Below are 19672 nucleotides of genomic sequence, written 5' to 3' on the forward strand. Positions count from 1 at the left end.
ACTCAGAAGTTCAAATTATATAACGGTGCAATTTGGAGGCTATTGTGAATTACTTTTGCTTGTGGGAATTAACTGTTAGATGTCACCCTTCAATTAAATATCCATCGGTAGACCAAGATGATTATAATACTTAAATCGCAGAATGTTATAAGTAATTTTTTACCATATATTTTTTTTCACAATTATTTATGTCGACTAAAGAACTAGATATAATTGTTATCTTTATTGGTCTGTTAACAAAGTGCAGAGTATTTATTTTTACTGATACATGTACGTCAATAATATTGTAATTATTCATTGAAGATAAATACATTAATATGAAAGTAGAAAACATATTAACAGAATGAAGTTTGTTTTAATGTGCGTTTATATTTTCTGCTTTATTCAAAACTCTAAAAAATGAGAAAATTTATCTTGTTGACTTTTAATATATTCATAAAATGCACCATACATCCTCATAAATAAAACATTTAAAATAGTTGTAAACATCTTGTTTATAATACAGATTGTCAAAACAAGTAAAAAGTGAGAAAAATAGCTGAAATAGCTGTTTAAGTATAAAATAGGGGTACCTAATTGCTATCTATGTAAATATATAGAAGTTGTTGAGGCATCTACTTCGTGCAGTAGAACAAGACACCATAAGGAATGCTGTTCGTTGCACTCTTTTCGCTGACCACGCTGCCGCTCTGTGAGGCTGTGGGATGTAAGTACATTAAATAATTTGTTTAATATAATGTTGACGGTAAACGTTGTCGTGGTCATAGGTATCTTTCCATTTCTGTAATAAAAAGTTGAAGCTAACATGTTAGGGTAGAATTTTTTTTAAAACCTCTGGTTTTTTCTTTATCTAGCAATTGTTCTATAGCTGCTAAAATTATATCTTTAAATTCATTGTACATCTAAGAATATATTTGCTGCCAATCCAACTATCGAACTTTAATTAATCGGTGAATAACTTGACTTAAAGAATGGTAAGATAACGGATTCTTAACAGCCATTCATTGTAGATTTCAATTTATCATTTTTAATGTAGCTGATTTATAACTATTTTGTTTTCATTTCGTTTAGTTTATTAATATTTTTTTTCTTTCTGACAATTTTAATATTTTTTAAGAAACCAGGCATAACAAAACCAAAGTATATGATATCTTTTAGATTTTGAGAGGAATCAACAAAGGCAGTACATGGGTTGAATGAAGTTTTGCTCTTGTGTTATAATTTGTTCACCTATTTTAAACAACCCTTTGATAAACCTCTTTACATAATTGATGTACTATAATATTTACCTATTGGATACTTTTATAAATACAGATAACCTGGCGTATAGGAAGCCTACATGGCAGACTCTTGAAAAATATTCCTCTGCTAAGGCAGTAGATGGGCTGTACGAGACTAGCTCAGGAGGACGGGATCAGTGCGCAATGTCCTACCCATCTTCGAAGGAAGTCACGTGGATGGTTGACCTCGAGGCTTCGTACAGTATATATACAGTAGTTTTATATCATAAATCCGGTGGACTAAGGTATGGTAAGTGAAATACTCTTTCTTGTGTTCATGTTAATCAGAAATGTCAATTTTACTCGATTGGCTTAGTCGACTAGTCATGGGTTTTTTAGTCGAGCGATAGTGAAGTATATGTGCACTCGTTGATTTTTTTGGAACTGTGTGTCCTTCTCAAATCAAATAATGATAATTTCACGTATATAGTATTTTAAACTAAAAAATACATTTTATAACTTCATTATAAAAATATTTACTAAATGCATTTTGCTTGATAAATTAAAGAAGTATTTTATCTTAATAGTCATTAGCAAATACCTTATCTTTTGCTTTTACTTGTGACACTTTCAAGAAAATGAGCTCCATAATATCAAAAACAGATCAAGTATGATCAGTTTCATGTTAAAACATCATCACATTCCTAATCAAAAATTAAGTTTAATGATTATAATAAACTAAACCCCTTTTATCAAATATTGATATGATTAAATGTCTGATCAAACATACATATACATATACATACATTACTGACCAACTGATTACACGGCCCATTACATTGGTCATCTTTAGTAAGTATCTGCCTAAATTTTTCTATTCAAAACAAATATTTGCTCTTCAAAATCAAAAGAGATCAATATGTAAGGCGGTCAACGTTACAAAAAAATGTTACAATTGCACAGTCGGTAACTTAGAAATAAAAAATGATAAAAAAAGAAAACTAATTTTTATTCGTAGCTCAAAAACTGCTGCGTTAAGAAAACATGAAAATGTTTTAAATGTTCCTCTAGTCGAGTACTCGTATACTCGTTAACATCCCTTGATTTGAGTAATGAAACCAACTGGTTTAAATCTTTTAACTAAACATTATCAATTTTACAACGATTGGTAAACAAGTTCCATAACTTATAATACAATCTCTCGTTGGCACGGATGTAAGCGTGAGGGTGACATTGGTCTGGGAAGAAGCAGGAGTACCCGGAAAGAACTACATGTTCAAGCGGGCGACTGTCGTACTTTTTCACATACAACCACTGTCGATTACGGGGATCGAACTTGTGTTGTATCGGTTATAAGCTCGCAAATTGTCTTTTACGCTACTTGGACACCTGGTGAACTTATCTGAACAACTACTTGATTGAAATGCAATGTCCTCACTAACCTCGCAAACAAATAGTGCACTCTCGAATAAAAATCATTTTACATGTGTATATTGCATAATTTGAACGTCATAAAATGGAAATCAAAACAACCAACAAAGGTGAAGTTATGGTACCTCAGTTTTATACTTTTTGTAACGTTTACTTTATTCAGTTTAATTTAAATTCATGTTAATTTTCAATCAAAACCATACAATGGCATATGAGGTACATGAAGAAAAAATAGCATATTTACATAAATACAATATACATATAAATTCTATATATCACCCTTTAATCGATTCCTGAATATCGAGTTGTCATTTTTGTCAAAACTGGTCTCTTAACGTTTGTTTATTAGTTGTCTTAATCCAACTGGTGTTATAATGGTATACCAAACATTTAAAAGTCGGCATTAGTCTAATTGTTTTTATAGAGTATAGCCATTGATTTGGTATTTTTCTCATGAAGTATGCATGTACATTCATACATATATGTAATTTAGCTTATTTTGTTCACTGCTATTGCTAATGTTGGCCCAAATGAAAATGCTAGTAGAAATTGTTATATACAGTCTGGGGAAATCGTCCAGTTTAACCATATACCAGGTAAATAGGTGTACACCTTTCAAATTATGTATATGTTTCAAATATTTTAAATTGACACGTTCATTAATGTCAACATTTTCTCAACTCTAAAATTCACATGCACATAACAAACCCGGTACAACATTTTATAAAAAAAAAATCAAATTCACAATCAATAGGCAAATTAAAGTTCTTGTTTTCTGTATAAGTTCGTACATAAATTGTTGTGCTTACTCACACAGCCGTTATTTTCCTTAAAAAATAAACCCGTTCTTGAATAATAATTTTTAATATTTAATAATAAAATTCCTTATTTATTTCAACAGGTAAACAATTATACATGTAGGTAAAAACTTATTTGGGTTGACGACCTTTAAAAGATACTACTATTTTTTATTTCTTTGATTTTCAAAAGCCACCAATGAAAGCATTTTCTTGGATTCCGTAATCTACATATCAAATACAACAGAAAAAGAAGACGGATATGTCTGCTACCACGCGAGCAACCACGTTTCACAAGACATACATCCTAAAACCACCGCATACTGTGGTACAGTAGGCCGATACGTAATATATCAACACATTACGAGGAATCTCATGTCAACAACAAATCTTGGCTTTTCTGCAAAATCACAGATAGCTCTCTGTGAGGTCGAGGTTTTTGGTAAGTGATGACGTTAAAAGACTTTATCATTACATTTTCAGTTTTAAAAAGTTGAATTTATTAATAAGAGAGAAAAACAACTTAAATGAAGAAACATTTTTTTATGTTTTTATTTGTAAACAATAACTATAGTCAAATATAGCATCAGCGTTTTTTTAAATTAATTTGCTAATTCTCTCGGCATTTTATGTTTACTGACAAGTCAATGTAAACTTAGTGAGACGATCTTAGTGTCAACAACAAAAAATATCAGATGTAACTAAAATTTTAAGCTTTAATTTTCTAAATCTGTAACGTCTTTTTAGTCAAGAAAACATTCAAATAATTTAGATTTGAGTATTTTCGTATGGTGCCCTTCATCTTAAAGAAATCAAGACAGTCTGAAATGGTCATGACCATTAACCCCTAATCCCTCGTAAGCAACTTCGTTAAAATATTCTTTGTTTCCAACTGATATTAAAGGTTGTCCCCTTGGTTTCTATGGTGGGAATTGCTCTAAGCCGTGTCCTATCAACTGCCATCACTGTAGTATTCTCACCGGACTGTGTCTTGGATATTGTACTCCCGGCTACGACGGTCGTTATTGTGATCATTTTAAAAGAAGTGAGTTATGGTATTTCCTCTTGCTATGAATTCTATAAAAAGAAGTTATTTATTGCATTTTGTTTCCGACGAATCTTATCTATGCAGATAATTCTTTTTTTTGCTAATTCTCATAAGTATGAAATTTATAAAAGAACTTATTTTAAACATTTTTTTCTTACGATGTATATTTTCCTGATGTCATTTTGAAGCAAGATCTGTTTACTTGCAGATGTTAATTTTCAGTCAATTTCATTTTATTATAAAGTGAATTTTCACCTTTTTCTTAATTAAATCATTTTGAATGAGATATGTATAATAAATTTAGCTACATACGTTGACATACGTTTCACACACCAATTCCATGATCTATTAGTTTATTAACAGCGGTTTTTTTTAAAGTTTAGTTTTCTTTTAATTTTTTTACAGTCAATATGGCTCTGCATCGTCCGACTTTTCAAATGACATCGATTATTGATAAGCATCAAAGTGATAGACTAGTTGATGGTAAAGTATTAGCTGGTATTATCACTCAAGGAGTATGCACCTCGACCAAGGAGAACCAAGTTTTTGCTATGTGGGTAGTGAATTTGCAGAGACCTAGACGAATTGAGCGCATTAGTGTGTTTTCAAGAACGGATAATAAGACATGGGGTAAGGAAGAGGCTCGGTTTTGCTAATCCTTATGTAGAATGACATATTTCTTATAATATACACTTAGCAGGAACATTCAGAAGTGAAGTTTTACCGATTCCTTTTCCCATTCTTTTACTGGTTGACATTTACATGTACAGTACCGATCAGACCTAACCTAACAGAAAGTAAACTCCAACTAAACACTGTGTTTTCTTTCTTGGTTTGCTCTGGGTTTACTTCGGGTTTACTAGAGTGGACCCAGAGTAAACCCAAAGTACATTGTAAACCCAGAGTGGACACTGAGGGTAAACCCCGTTCAGAAGTATACCCTTGAAAGCAAGCGCTGCATGTGTATTCGGAATATACAAGGGGCAGGGATTACAGCCAGTCAGATGGTAAGGTAAAAGACGAGTCTGATTCACACTACCGTGAATACAGATGACCTCAAAAGCAATTCCCGAGTAAACCCAACGTAAACCCAAACTAAACCCTGAGTGGACTTAAATTTTCAAAAAGTAGACCCCAAGTAAACCCCAAAAGTAAACCGGGGGTTTAGTTTGGGTTTACTCTGGTTTTAGGTTGGGTCTGATCGGTACTTTATCTGAACATTGAATTGATATTTTCTTGGATAATTATATTATTGTCCTCAATTTAAAAATTTATATCACAGATGCAAACAACGGTTTCACAAAAAGGCTTTTGGGATTTTCCATCATTGTATCTAATACAACTGATCGTCGAGACGGCGTCGTCTGTTTTCAAGATACACACTACACGGCGTCTACCATTCCAGATGAGGTGTTAATATATTGCTCTGTGATTGGTCAGTACGTCTTCTACTACAATGAAAGACTCCCTGGGATACATTATCCACAGGATTACAGTAAATATGCACATGGCGACCTCTGTGAGATTGAAGTTTCAGGCGAGTTTTATTTTATATTCGAACACGAAATGCATAAATTTGAAATTGAATATCAATGTTGAAAATCACAACACAATGTGAACTAAAAGACTTGTCTATGAACGGAGCATAAACCAAAAAATACTTTCCACGAAAAAAATTGCTTTTAAAATACATGTTTAAATTGTAGGTTGTCCTATCGTCGAATATGGACAGGATGATGCTGAATGCACAATTCCATGCTTTGCCATGTGTTCAACCTGTGAGTGTTTGATTAGTTTTGTATATGTGTTTTCTTTGTGTGTTTTTTTTCATAGTTATTTACGTTGTTGTTGTTTTTTGTGTTTGTTTTTTTTGGAGGGGGGGGGGGGGAGGGGGCAGGGCATTAAAAACATAACTGTGCTGGTCAAGAACAAATGGCTGCTACCTAGTGACCTAGCTAGCTAGCGAGAGAGAGAGAGAGAAAGAGAGAGAGAGAGAGAGAAAGAGAGAGAGAGAGAATCAGAGAGAGATAGGGTAACAAAATAATAAAGTTAAAGAGATAATCTAGGCGTTTTCATTACATTAAATAAATTATAACTTTCAATAGTATATTTATATTTTAAGTCCCATTTACTACTTTTCTGAATCCTAGTTGTTTAATAAAGTTTAACCAATTATAGTTACTGATTATAATATAATTGAATATGTTAGAAACTGTTATATATATATCTATATTGTCTCTTAGTAATTTTATTAATGTAATAGTTAAACGCTGAAAAACCAATATAATCAAACACAATATTTTTTAAGTGTGTGAACTGAAAGTACCTAGTACAAAGCTTGTAATTTGGAATTTTTAAGATCTGGAGAACTTGAGCTATAAAAAACGCACATGGCAGTCCTCAACCTATGATAAGTTGTATTCGAGCGATAAAGCTGTCGACGGGTTGAAATCCCGCCATTATAGCGACGGTCAGTGCACAATCACAAGCCCAGATCAGAGTATTACGTGGTGGGTGAATCTGCAGAAACAGTACAGGATTAGCTTCATTAACCTGTATTTCAGGACGGATAATTCTACAGCACGTACGTAACGTGGAATTTATATCCACATACAAAAACCGAATTGAAACACATAAGAAGGATCAATAGCCAAGGAAATTTGAGACTGTACTGTAATACTTTAATATAAACTTTAAAAGGTAGACAATATAATAAAGAATATTTTAGCAGAAGTAACGACATCTGGCTTAATGTGCAAAATGGCCGTATCAATCGTGGGTATATATAAATGTATATACATGTATACTGTATACAATTTTCTTTATGTTTTATTTGACAAACAGTTTATAATTTGGCATTTAACTTTTATATGTTCTTTGAAGATAATTTTTTTTTATTTTAAACATTCAGTTTTCAGGAGTACGTTTGCGCCATATTACCTCGGGTTTGCAGTGTACATTTCGAACACGGCCGACAAAGATGACGGTATATTGTGCTATAAAGACCCTGGGTTTACTAAATATACTTTACCGGATCACTTGACCATAAAATGTGAACACAGTGGGAAATACGTCATCTACTACAATGAACGTCGGCCTGGGGTCTATTACGGGCCTGATTATCGTCACAAAGCTTTTGGGGATTTGTGTGAAGTGGAGGTTTATGGTATTGCGTATTAGAATCACCCGCCATACTTTTGATAAATAGCTCGTTGCATAAATATTTTCAATAGCGTCGCGTTATAAACAGACAGAACATGTAATAATGACAACTGATAATGTACATCACATACGTAAACAATCACAACTTTCTGAAAGAAAAAAGAAAAAAAGAAAGAAAAACTTGTGTAGGCCTACTCCTTGAATATTCCACTAATAACAAGTGCACGTGTACTCAATTTAAATCGTGTTTTGTTTTCAACTAAGGATGTCCAAGTCCTGTGGCGGATCTAGCGGAATGTTCAAAGCCCTGTCCTTCTAATTGTGAGACATGTTATCCCAGCACAGGTTTTTGTACAAAATGTAAACCTGGATTCGAGGGTTCGGCGTGTGAAGTAGGTCAGTACATCAGCGTTCAGTTTTTTTTAACGCAGTACGAGCTCGTAAGGTTGTGATATTTCGAATATTTAAAAGTATTTTATTGTCTTTTTAACTCATTATGAAATTGAATTGTGAATATTTTCCTGTCTTCTTAAGCATGCATACATTTTGCTCAATTTTAGTGTGTGATGCAATGAATAAAGCAGTGATAACCACTGACGGTTTTTATAACGGTTCTTTCAACGAGATGTTTACTTCCAATGGACAGACATTTCTACCCACGCACAGTGGCTACGCACGTTTTATTTTGACTCTCTCGGGAAAGGCCACAAACATTGCAAAGGTGTCTTTCACTATCCATAAGGCATTTAACGTGATTGTGGCATTTACAAATGGCACACAAAATTTTACAAGACTTGTAAGTATTTTCATTGGACCACTTTAATGTAATATGATATGTGTTAATGTATATATTTAGGGTGGCTTATGGTATTGACATACAATGTAGTTATGTTTGTAGAAAAATAAACATACAGAATCACAAAAGAAGACGGAATTTTTAAAGTAGATTTTTATAATACGTAATTTCAAAAGCAAATGATTGCAGTTTCGTCAGCCGATAGTTATGAAATCAGACAACACAATGACGTCCTTTTATGTTATTGTGTTTGTTTGGTTTGCATATCTTTTTTGTAATCTTTGATTTGTTTATTTTACTTGTTTCGGCATTTAATTTTCTTGCTGTTCAATCGAATCAAAATCTGAAATCAAGTCTAATTTTTAGGTTACTGTAAATGATAATGCAACGTGTATGTATTAAAGAAGCAAAACAATATGTTATCAAGCTTTGCACAACCATTGCCATTTTTTCAAACGCTAAAGCATAAAAATCCGACATGTTAATTAAAGTAAAATTACTTATTGTCAGAAGAAATTTTAAAATTATTATGTATCAACGCATTTGTCTTTTGCATTGCTTCTGTCTTTTTCTTTTTCTTTTTTTTTGGGGGGGGGGTTAAGGGGTCATTTGTTTATGATGTTGGTTTTTTTGTTTGCCTTTTTGGGGGGGGGGGGGGGTAGGGTAGGCTTAGCTTTATGGAGGATAGTGTGGGTTAGTTTGACTCCTTTCAAAACTTACGAAATATAACTACATTGTTATATTTTTCATTAACTAAGACAATTATTTCCCATTGTAGTATTATGACCAATTCACAGGAGAAGAACATTGGAATGTCGATGTATTAAACGGATTTATGTCTAGAGTTCATCTAGTTCGAATCACAGTCGGCTACACCGTTCCCTTAACCATTTCGAATCTGAGGCTTCCTTTGCGGTCTTGCTTTGAAAATGATGAGACGGTAAATAATTTACAGAGTAATTTAAACGAACATTTTACTTTTAAGTTGACTTTGTAAAGTGTAAGATACCGAAGACTGTTTAGTAAAGATTTGGTTGTTCATGTACTTATGAATTAGTTAAAACTAGCTTTACGCAATTCGATATAAAATACAAACACAAGATATATAAACTGTTACCTTTCTAGGAAAAAAAATTGAGAGAGAGAGAGAGAGACAATGAGAGAAAAATTAAAAAGACAATATTTTTCTGTGGTAATATGTTACTTCTTTTTTTTAGACACAGCGCAGGCAAGGAATGTTCAAATTTGTGCGGGAAATACACTGAAGAGATATGTTTTCTTGTAAGAATAAAACAAAAATAAATCCTCTTTCAAAAAAATGGGTTTTTTTTAATATTAAAATATGCATTGACGATGCTTCTTTTTAATTTAGTTACGGTTAAAATAAGACGTTGTTGTTAAACATTAACAAGTACTATTCTCAGGTATGTTTATTACATTTCAAGTTCATAACATCACACAGATAGAGATTTTATGCCGATTCTATAAAGAGAAAATAAATGTCAAACAGAAATGTAAATTGAGGTAACTATTGATTTTATCAAAACTTTTTAAATGAGTTTCAAAGAACTCATCAACACAACTCAGACGACTAGATCGATATTAACAATAACGTTTGTTCATGATCAACTACCAGGACAAAGCTACAATTTATAATCGCTTATCCATTATTACATTATTTAAAGATCAATGTCAACTGTATGTGACTATTCAAAATTTGTCATAGAATGCTCTTTCTGTGCAAGGGATGCACACAGCCTGTTGTACAAGAAGTGTGACTCTCAAATTATCTACGAAGCATATAAAATGAAAAAAAATTATATCAATAAACCAAGATGACGCGTCAAATGAATCATTGTAAATGATGTATAATTAACTGTGCATAATAATAGTTTTTTAAACAATGTAAAATTTAAAAATAAAATGTATTTTTTAAATAAAATGATGTTACACATGCATAGCAAAATCAAAATATATGTATTATTCCAATGATAAAGTGCTGCTTTCCTGACAAGGATAGGAAAGGATAGGATAGGATAGGAAAGGATAGGATACAGGATACATGATAGAAATTATGAAGTCAAACTCTATTCTTTCCTATCCTGCATTCTGTAGCCAATCAGATTCGAGAATAAATTTCGGACTGGTTTTACGAAACGAAAATTAATTCATAAATACATTAACCACATTAATTTTATTTGTTAAACACAGTTAAACATGTCTAAATTAAATTAATGATTATGCTGTCTATTTACAGGGGTTTTACTAAAACATACTATCAGTAGAAACGTCATTGAATTTGTATTAAGTTGCGTTATTTTAGATAGGAGTAAAGTCGTTAAAGATATAGAAAAGTTAGCTAAAATTCGTATAATTCTATCGACCATATAATAAATATGTATGTTATTAAGGTTCCTTGACACACCAAAATTTTATTGATGGATCGATAAAGAATCTTTTTTGAAGAAGTATGATTTCACAAAAAAAGATTCCGATGTCGGCTTTCATTTATTTTACATATTTTTTTTCGTATTTTTTAAGAGATTTAAAAAAATATACGCAATTTTTTTTTTTCATTATCATCAATACTTTTTATCGAAACAATTATAAAGTGTATTTGCCACGTATTTTTACACTTGTTTGCTGCATTATTAAAATTCCACGGATTTTTATTCTAATGTATACATACATGTACATGTTAACAATAAAAGTTTTTAAGACCAATCTGAGAAGAATCTAGGATCCCGGGCGCCTATTTTTGCTTCTCGGGCGCTATTTTATTATCCCGGGCGCTCTCAGGCGCTTTTTAGTGCGACCTTTACAAAGTGGTTAAGATAATTGATGCGCACGACATTTTTGCCGATTCGGAAACAGTGTAAGTATGGCGTACAGTATAGGCTGCACAATGCAGCGTAAAATATATACATAAAAAGTTGTATTGATTTATTTAAAGACTTCAACAATAAAAACAGAAGTATTCCGTCTACGAACTATTTGACATTCAGTAGACATGTATCTTAACAAGAAACGAACGTATTTTGGTGTACATATCACGTTTCACATAATTTCTTCGATGGCCGATTACAAGGACGTATAAAACCCGATAATAAACCGAACATATCAAGTTAAGTAATGTTAGCTTACTATAAATGCGTAAGAATTTATATTTTATCAATACATTCAAGTGATAAAGCAACAAATGCGAAATTTTAATTTATTCATACAGTAATGCTTTACCGAATTGTGTTTACATTTATTGGTGACCGAATTATCCGATTACCGATTTTCTTTCTTAATATTTTATTATAAGGACAAGCATTTGATTAATAGAATGATTAAATAATAGATAAAAGTTCGTCATCTTCTTTGAAATCATTATTACACATAATATCTAGTAAAAGCAAAAATTTAATTGCTTACGTTTACTGCTTTGTTAACCCAATTGAGTACATTCCGCATACGATTTAATATCACCGATGCGCAGGTAAATAAGTTACCTCGTTCCAAAGATTTTCGGTTTTATTTATTAATTAGACGTTTCAATTAACAGTACATAAATTGTTAATAAAATAATAATGTTCTTAAATTTCGTTTTATTTAACCTTTATTTCTAAATTTGGACAGTATGGGATAGGATAGGATAGAGGTTTTTTCAGAATATGATACAGGATACAGAATGCAGAATACGATAGGATTGTTTTGTCAACTTTCACGACAGCAGCACTGTAATAACGTAAAAAACACCATTATTACGGGCCGCCGGAAGGCGGTCCGTTATTTGATACACATTTAAATATTGTTACTGCGTTTCTGCGGGATAGTTCTTTTTTATTAGAATTAATACTATGCTTATTTTTATGAATTAAAAGTCAATTTGCATGTAGAAATATGTTTTATGCCTTTTAGAAAATATCACATATTTTTTCTTTTACTCGTAAATGAAAAGTAGGTCAAACTTAGTAAATTGTCGTATTTGGCGCGTTTTTATCGAGACTATAATCTATTCGGAAAATATCGGAGTTCTTCATTCTTTTCAAAACAATGCATCAGGATCGGTATGCGGGACATACTAAAGACCTGAATGTCATTAAATTTTATATGAATGATATTTTTGAATTTCTATGTGCCGTGTCAAATAAAAAGAGTTTGTGTGTGTATTTATTATATTTCCATGTAAAATGTGGTAGAAAATTTCATGAAATGACATTATATCAATTATTTACGCAAGAATATGACAGAAATGAAAATTTGAATTGACTGGAAAATTTGAACTAATAAATTTTTATTTTATTATGAGGTCCCTTGAAATCATGCTAGTACATTTAGTTTTCATTCAATACAATGCAACCAAAATAACCCAAAATGGTTTGAAATACATAATCTCCAAGAGAAAAATGATGAGTTGCACTTTGTATTAGAGTAATGTACAAATCAATGTGTTCTCCATTACTTTATACTATGGCAATGATCATACAATTTCCGTTAGAAATGCTTACAGTAACGAAATCGATTCTTTAAGATAAAAGTAAAATGTTAAACTTCAAAACAAGTTGCTGAAAGTATATTAAAATTTACCATAAAAATTAGAACAACCAACTCTTATTTTCTTCTTTGTGGTGTGTTTTTATGTAAACAACCAATGATTCATACAACCATTATATTTTTTGCGGCCCATTTGACGCTTGCGTCAATATGATTTCTTGTTAGAACTATTAATGCACTTTGACGATATATATGAGTGATCTCTTTGTATTTAACATATACAGCAAAACTCGGTTATAACGAAGTCACTGGGACCTAAGATATTACTTCGTTATATCCGTAATTCGTTATAACCGTATAAGAAATTCATTAAATTTACATAGCTGGGGATCCAAGATGACTTCGCTATATCCGTGAATTCGCAATATCCGTGTTCGCACTAAACGAGTTTTGTAGTTCTTTCCTACGTAGCAACAATGGTACATTTTGGTATGTTGTAAAAATTGTATCTTATCATTACAGCATTATCCAATTGACGACCTAGATTCAAATGCTATTATAGTTATTGATGTTACCGGATAAACAACTGAACATGTATGTTCATGTCGTTATATGCAATATTTTGATCCTTTTTTTTTTAAATCTAATCGAACTCAAAATATTTCTATCTACTTCAAACGAAAGAAAATCAAGAGAATTGAACAAAACTATTACACAAAGCGAGTTTTGAAGCGGTATCCCTCTGTTCATTGGGCATGTCCCTTTAAAAAAGACGTTTTTCCAACTTATTTTTCAGAACAATGACACTACAATTTTTTATGTATTTATCTAAGTAAAGGCAAAGAAGTAAAAATGCGTTCTCCTATAAAAGCAAATTCTATTATAAGAAGATGTTACAGACCCTGAAACGTACTACTACACCAAAAAAGCGTGCGACTTTCGTGCGAGAAACGTTTCGTGTAAACCGTTTAGCGTTTCGTGTAAACCGTTTAGCGTTTCTTGTGAATCGTGAAGCGTTTCGTGTAAACCGTTTAGCGTTTCGGACAAAGCGAGCAGCGTTTCGGGCAAAGCGTGCGAGAACCGTGTGAAACGTTCATCAGATTTCATTCGGAACTCTCTGACAATTTAATTGTTTCAAAATAGCGCTCGTGTTAAACATTACTTTAAACTGATTGGCAAAACTCCTTTGAGATATTCTCGTGAAAAAAATCTATAAGAAATGATATACTTATCTTTTTACAAAATTGAATAATTTTTTAACAAACAAAAGAAAAATACGCGTATTGAAAGAAGACTAGTTACTGAGACTATTCGGCTGTGTACAACCAGTACACATAACCTCGGACATCGGGTAAGACATGCACCTGGCTGAACCTGTCAATCAAACTCTGTGTATTCGTTTTCATTGGATGGTCACGCGTCTCTTTTTTGTCAATAGCCAATTGAAATTTAATGACTTCAAGGTAGTCGGAATCAGTATTTGGTGATGCACACAATTTCAATAATAGGTTATTTAACATTAATTTAAACAAAATTAAATGAAAACATAGAAAGAAAATATTCTGTTCATTTCTATGAAATGCGGGAAGTAATTCCTTTTGAATCCCGATTAAAAATATTTCTACAAGTTATTATTTTAATTATTTAAACACTGATAACGGAAAACAACAAGTAATTAACACACTGAAATTTTCCTAAAATGTACACATGCAATTAATTATTATGGGAATATTGTGCATGGTATTTAATTCAAATAGATTATGATATAAATATTGTACGCCGTTATGCGGGGCGCCGGTTATGTATACGAATATTTTTTATTTTTTCTTTCCGAAATCCAAAACAGTAATGTCAACTTTCTTTATTGTTTAATCCATTGATTTTTCTCTGTGATTTTATGTACGGAACATTTATTTACGCGAATGATTCGACATAAAATAAAATTAATCGGTTGTTTTATAGCATTTTTCTAACTTATGTGACTAATTTTATTTTACATATCTTTCAAAATTATCAATGTAATTAATTACAGGTTTATTTACATTTAGTATTTTTACATCGTATTCTATGAAACCAATAAAAATATTAATGTGAGAAGAAAAAACAAATCCCGCCGAATACTGAAAAACCAAATTATCAATGTAAATAATTACAGGTTTATTTACAGTTAGTATTTTTACATCGTTTTCTCTGAAACCAATAAAAATATTAATGTAGAAGAAAAAACAAATCCCGCCGAATACTGAAAAAACGATTTCAGTTTGTAATCATACGGATTTTATTTTTGGTATTGAATATTGTGTTACGGTAACTTTTTTCTCTGGATTTTTTATTATTTACGGGACTAAAAAGAATCATGGATATTTCTTTTGAGCAATTAATATATTTATAGATGTAATATTTTTGGCTAATTCTGTGAATAAATAATTTTTTGCTTCAAATATAAGTACCAAATTAATTCAATTAATCAATTCAATACTTATGTACATATATGTTTCTAATATCAGTATTTCTATTATTTCGTGTTTTCTTAAAATTGATTTTTACTAACAGAGTCAGGGTAAAAATCCGAGAGGACCCGAATCGATCAGGATAAAAGCGTGTCCAAAGCGTGTGAAAAGCGAGCAAATCGCAAAGCGTGCAGCGTTTCGTGTAAACCGTTCAGCGTTTCGTGTGAACCGTTTAGCGAGCGTGTTGCGAGCGTGCAGCGAGCGTGTGGTGTAGTAGTACGTTTCAGGGTCTGTAGTACATAATTCATATTGCAAGACATTTTAGTCTTTAGTAAACTTGTTCAAAATCATAGCAGACATGCACTGTTGATAAGTTAAATTAAAAAAAACGTTGCAAACATATTTCAACATATGCATGAGCAGTGTAATATTGGCTTATACATAAATACAGAATAAGCAACTGTGTTGTTTTTAACGGACATTTAAGTACAATATTGTCTCAATATATACATGCAGAATTGCCCCACATGTAATTTTTTTCGGTTTTTAAAGTTTATTCTATAACAATAAAGAGATGTTACATGTATAAACATTTAAAATTACAAAATACAGTTGAAAAATGAATACAACAAATACAATAGCATACGCTAAAGTAATTTAAAAAACCAATAATGAAATAACAACGATCCTATTGTAGACTTTGGGTATAATATAATACATGTACGATACGATAAGTCGCCTGATACAAAATAACTGTAATTATACACCGTATCTAATAATATTCAAAATGATCAACATTTCTCTCTTTTTGTATGGCTCTCACATCGAAAAATATCAAATCAGCGATACATGTTATCTGCTATAATAAAAATGTTAAAATATTATCATAAACATAAATTTATCCTAGCCTGTCAAATCCGAAAATATGTATGTTCGACATGTATAAATAAAGTTGAAACACGATAATATCTCTTTTTTATTTTATAATTGTTAATCACTTAAGATCTCTGACACCTTACACTTTACAAACACTTTCAACCAACGTGGTCATGATGTAGCAGTTTTTTTAGCAGTAAATAAATAAATTTAACATATCAAAAATATGTTAGCACACTGACTCGGTAAGGCAAGGTAAAAAAAAATACATAGCTGAAATTAGGAACATTGAACTGATATCATGATAATGATAAAGTTAATTTTAAACTTTATATTTAAATCATTATAATATACTATTTTATAATTCATACTACTTATTCAAATTTAATTATCAAATTATAAGCAATATAGAGAGCTAAGAATTTTGAAATACGTACTATGCGAATTTTGGTGAAATCTTGGCCTTGCACCTTAAGCCTACGTATTTATTATGTTGTTATTTACTTTTTAAAAATTAGAATTTCAGTAAGTGTTATTAATGAAATAAGTTTTGCAATAAACATATTGAAGATGTTAAGAACTATGAAAGACATTGGTTCATTATACATGCTCTCTCTCTCTCTCTCTCTCTCTCTCTCTCTCTCTCTCTCTCTCTCTCTCTCTCTCTCTCTCTCTCTCTCTCTCTCTCTTTCTCTCTTTTTTTTAAAACACCCCTTCGTGAAACCAAAATTCCTTTTAATGTTTTTTTTTTTTTAATAATTTTATTTAGCATTATTATACTAAACGGTTTGTTGTTTCACAAAGGGGAGAAAAGCATATGTCTACAGACAAAAAAAGCATTTTGCTTTGAAATGGTTCACAAAATAAATAACAAATATGAGAGAAAATGAAAATTTACTTTAATATCCAATGTTAAAATGAAATAATTAAGTTTTTTGCACATAGCGGCCGCTAAATAATATTTTCCTCACTAATAGAGACCGATTTCAATGAACAACTTTTAACGCCCCCCCCCCCCTCGTAAGCAAATTAATGTGTTAAAAAAATAATAATTTGAGTAAAAAGTTCATTTTGATATAAATTAATAATGATTTGAATATACTATTTTAGTAAATAACATTGTTTCTGAACATCCTACAAAAATTCCGATACATTTTGATTAAATTTTAAATGTAGGTGGAAAACGGCCGTTACCGTTCGCAGCTCATTATATATATTCCCAATTCTATTAAGCATCTAAAAAAAATACCAAGTGTCTGCAGCTATAAATGATTTTTTCATCGCTTGAACGACTTACATTGGCATTAGCATTAATCGTTGACAACAATTAATTGTTTTATTTCGAATACAGCAATAATTAGTCTTTTGGTTCTTTTGGTTTCTATCGATATGATTTACTTGAGATCAAAACCCTGTTGGACCACCCCTTTTGTCCACTTTCGGTTCTACTGTTAGTGGTGTTTTGTTTCAATCGCTTTTATGGATATCAATGACCCGATCTATCAACTACTGAACTTGCTTTCCAGTGATACGTCTTCACATGCAGCAGTTGTTTCCATTGCTTTAATTCAAATCAGCCTCAGTCTTCATTAGGTAATAGTCCACTTATCATTGGCCTTTTTCACATGCAGCTATACGAGGTATTTTGTTTCCATTTCTTTGACTGACATCAGCTTTTATCAGAAAATACAGCATCTGTTAATGCCCAATTTCTTATCAACTGTTGGTGGTGTTTTTTGTTTTCTTTCGCTTTTCTTACTTTCATTGGCATCAGTGATGGCCTTATTTAGCTCTTTTACAACGATCCAATGTTTCTTTTCAAATGCAACTATAAGTGGTGTTTTGTTTCCAACGCTTTGATTGACATCAACCCCAGCTTTTATCAATGTTTTGACCACAGTAATATCTCCCCTTTCACATGCAACTACAAGTGGCGTTTTAATTCCATCGCTTTGATTGACTTCAGCTCCCGCTTTTAATAGCATCTCGACCACCCAATAGTGTCCTTTTTCACATGCAGTTGTTAGTGGTGTTTTGTTTCCATCGCTTTGATTGACATCAACTTCCGCTTTTATTAGCTTCTTGACCACATCATCATGTCCTTTTTCACATGCAGTTGTTAGTGGTGTTTTGTTTCCATCGCTTTGATTGACATCGGCTCCCGCTTTTATTAGCTCCTCGACCACATCATCATGTCCTTTTTCACATGCAGTTGTTAGTGGTGTTTTGTTTCCATCGCTTTGATTGACATCGGCTCCCGCTTTTATTAGCTCCTCGACCACATCATCATGTCCTTTTTCACATGCAGTTGTTAGTGGTGTTTTGTTTCCATCGCTTTGATTGACATCAACTTCCGCTTTTATTAGCTTCTTGACCACATCATCGTGTCCTTTTTCACATGCAGTTGTTAGTGGTGTTTTGTTTCCATCGCTTTGATTGACATCGGCTCCCGCTTTTATTAGCATCTCGACCACCCAATAGTGTCCTTTTTCACATGCAGTTGTTAGTGGTGTTTTGTTTCCATCGCTTTGATTGACATCAACTTCCGCTTTTATTAGCTTCTTGACCACATCATCATGTCCTTTTTCACATGCAGTTGTTAGTGGTGTTTTGTTTCCATCGCTTTGATTGACATCGGCTCCCGCTTTTATAAGCTCCTCGACTACATCATCATGTCCTTTTTCACATGCAGTAGTTAGTGGTGTTTTGTTTCCATCGCTTTGGTTGACATCGGCTCCCGGTTTTATAAGCTCCTCGACCACATCATCATGTCCTCTTCTACATGCAATTGATAGTGATGTTTCTTTTCCATCGCTTTGATTGACAGAGGCTCCATGTTTTATCAACTCCCTTACTATACTGACATGTCCACGATAGCATGCAAGATTCAGTGGTGTTCTACTTCCAGTTAGGTTAATATCAGCTCCCGCTTTTATCAACTCTTTGAAAATGTTTAAATGTCCCATAAAAATGGCAGTTGTTAGCGGCGTTTCATTTTTATATGTTAGATTGACTTTAACATGACATGCTGTCAACTCCTTCACTACACTGGTATGTCCAAAAAAGCACGCACCCATAAACCCTTTCTTAGCACCTGTTATGTGATTGTAGTCAAAACCCGCTTTTTTCAACTCTTTGACTATACTCAAATGTCCTTCATAACAGGCTACCTGCAGAGGTGAAATAAATTCATTTTCTAGATTGACATCTGCCCCTGCTTTAATCAATTCCTTAACTACATGTAAATGTTCTTTAAAACATGCAACTATAAGCGGTGTTTTATCCACATCTTTCATATTAACATCAGCTCCACCTTTGATAATCTGTTTCACTGCATCTAACTGTCCACAATCACATGCAGCTATAAGTGACCTTTCGTTTGTATTATTATGGTCGACATTGGACTTCAT

General features: G+C 32.1%; 2 protein-coding genes across 2 annotated transcripts; one reads left to right on the forward strand and one right to left on the reverse strand.

Annotated features, from left to right (window-relative positions):
• Positions 1-3790: 3790 nt before the first annotated feature.
• On the forward strand, positions 3791-9480 carry LOC128171774 (uncharacterized). The gene is made up of 10 exons (XM_052837560.1): positions 3791-3890; positions 4353-4493; positions 4902-5126; positions 5779-6033; positions 6203-6274; positions 6856-7080; positions 7408-7662; positions 7923-8054; positions 8219-8454; positions 9233-9480. Exons 1-10 carry the CDS (start codon positions 3824-3826, stop codon positions 9449-9451), a joined length of 1827 nt encoding a protein of 608 aa, XP_052693520.1. The 5' UTR covers positions 3791-3823; the 3' UTR covers positions 9452-9480.
• An 8461-nt stretch (positions 9481-17941) lies between these two features.
• Positions 17942-19672, reverse strand: LOC128174075 (ankyrin repeat domain-containing protein 17-like). Its single transcript, XM_052839712.1, has one exon. The coding sequence runs from the start codon at positions 19670-19672 to the stop codon at positions 17942-17944; it is 1731 nt and encodes a 576-aa protein (XP_052695672.1).

This window comes from Crassostrea angulata, chromosome 2 (assembly GCF_025612915.1).
Source record: "Crassostrea angulata isolate pt1a10 chromosome 2, ASM2561291v2, whole genome shotgun sequence".
Taxonomy (NCBI): Eukaryota; Metazoa; Mollusca; class Bivalvia; order Ostreida; family Ostreidae; genus Magallana; species Magallana angulata.

Excerpts from the sequence above, each read along its gene's own strand:
- LOC128171774 (XM_052837560.1), top strand. The coding sequence starts at position 3,824 with ATGTCAACAACAAATCTTGGCTTTTCTGCAAAATCACAGATAGCTCTC. Across the intron at positions 6,034-6,202 it reads CTGTGAGATTGAAGTTTCAG|GTTGTCCTATCGTCGAATAT; the intron begins GCGAGTTTTATT and ends TTTAAATTGTAG. Across the intron at positions 7,663-7,922 it reads GTGTGAAGTGGAGGTTTATG|GATGTCCAAGTCCTGTGGCG; the intron begins GTATTGCGTATT and ends TTTTCAACTAAG.
- LOC128174075 (XM_052839712.1), bottom strand. The coding sequence starts at position 19,672 with ATGAAGTCCAATGTCGACCATAATAATACAAACGAAAGGTCACTTATA.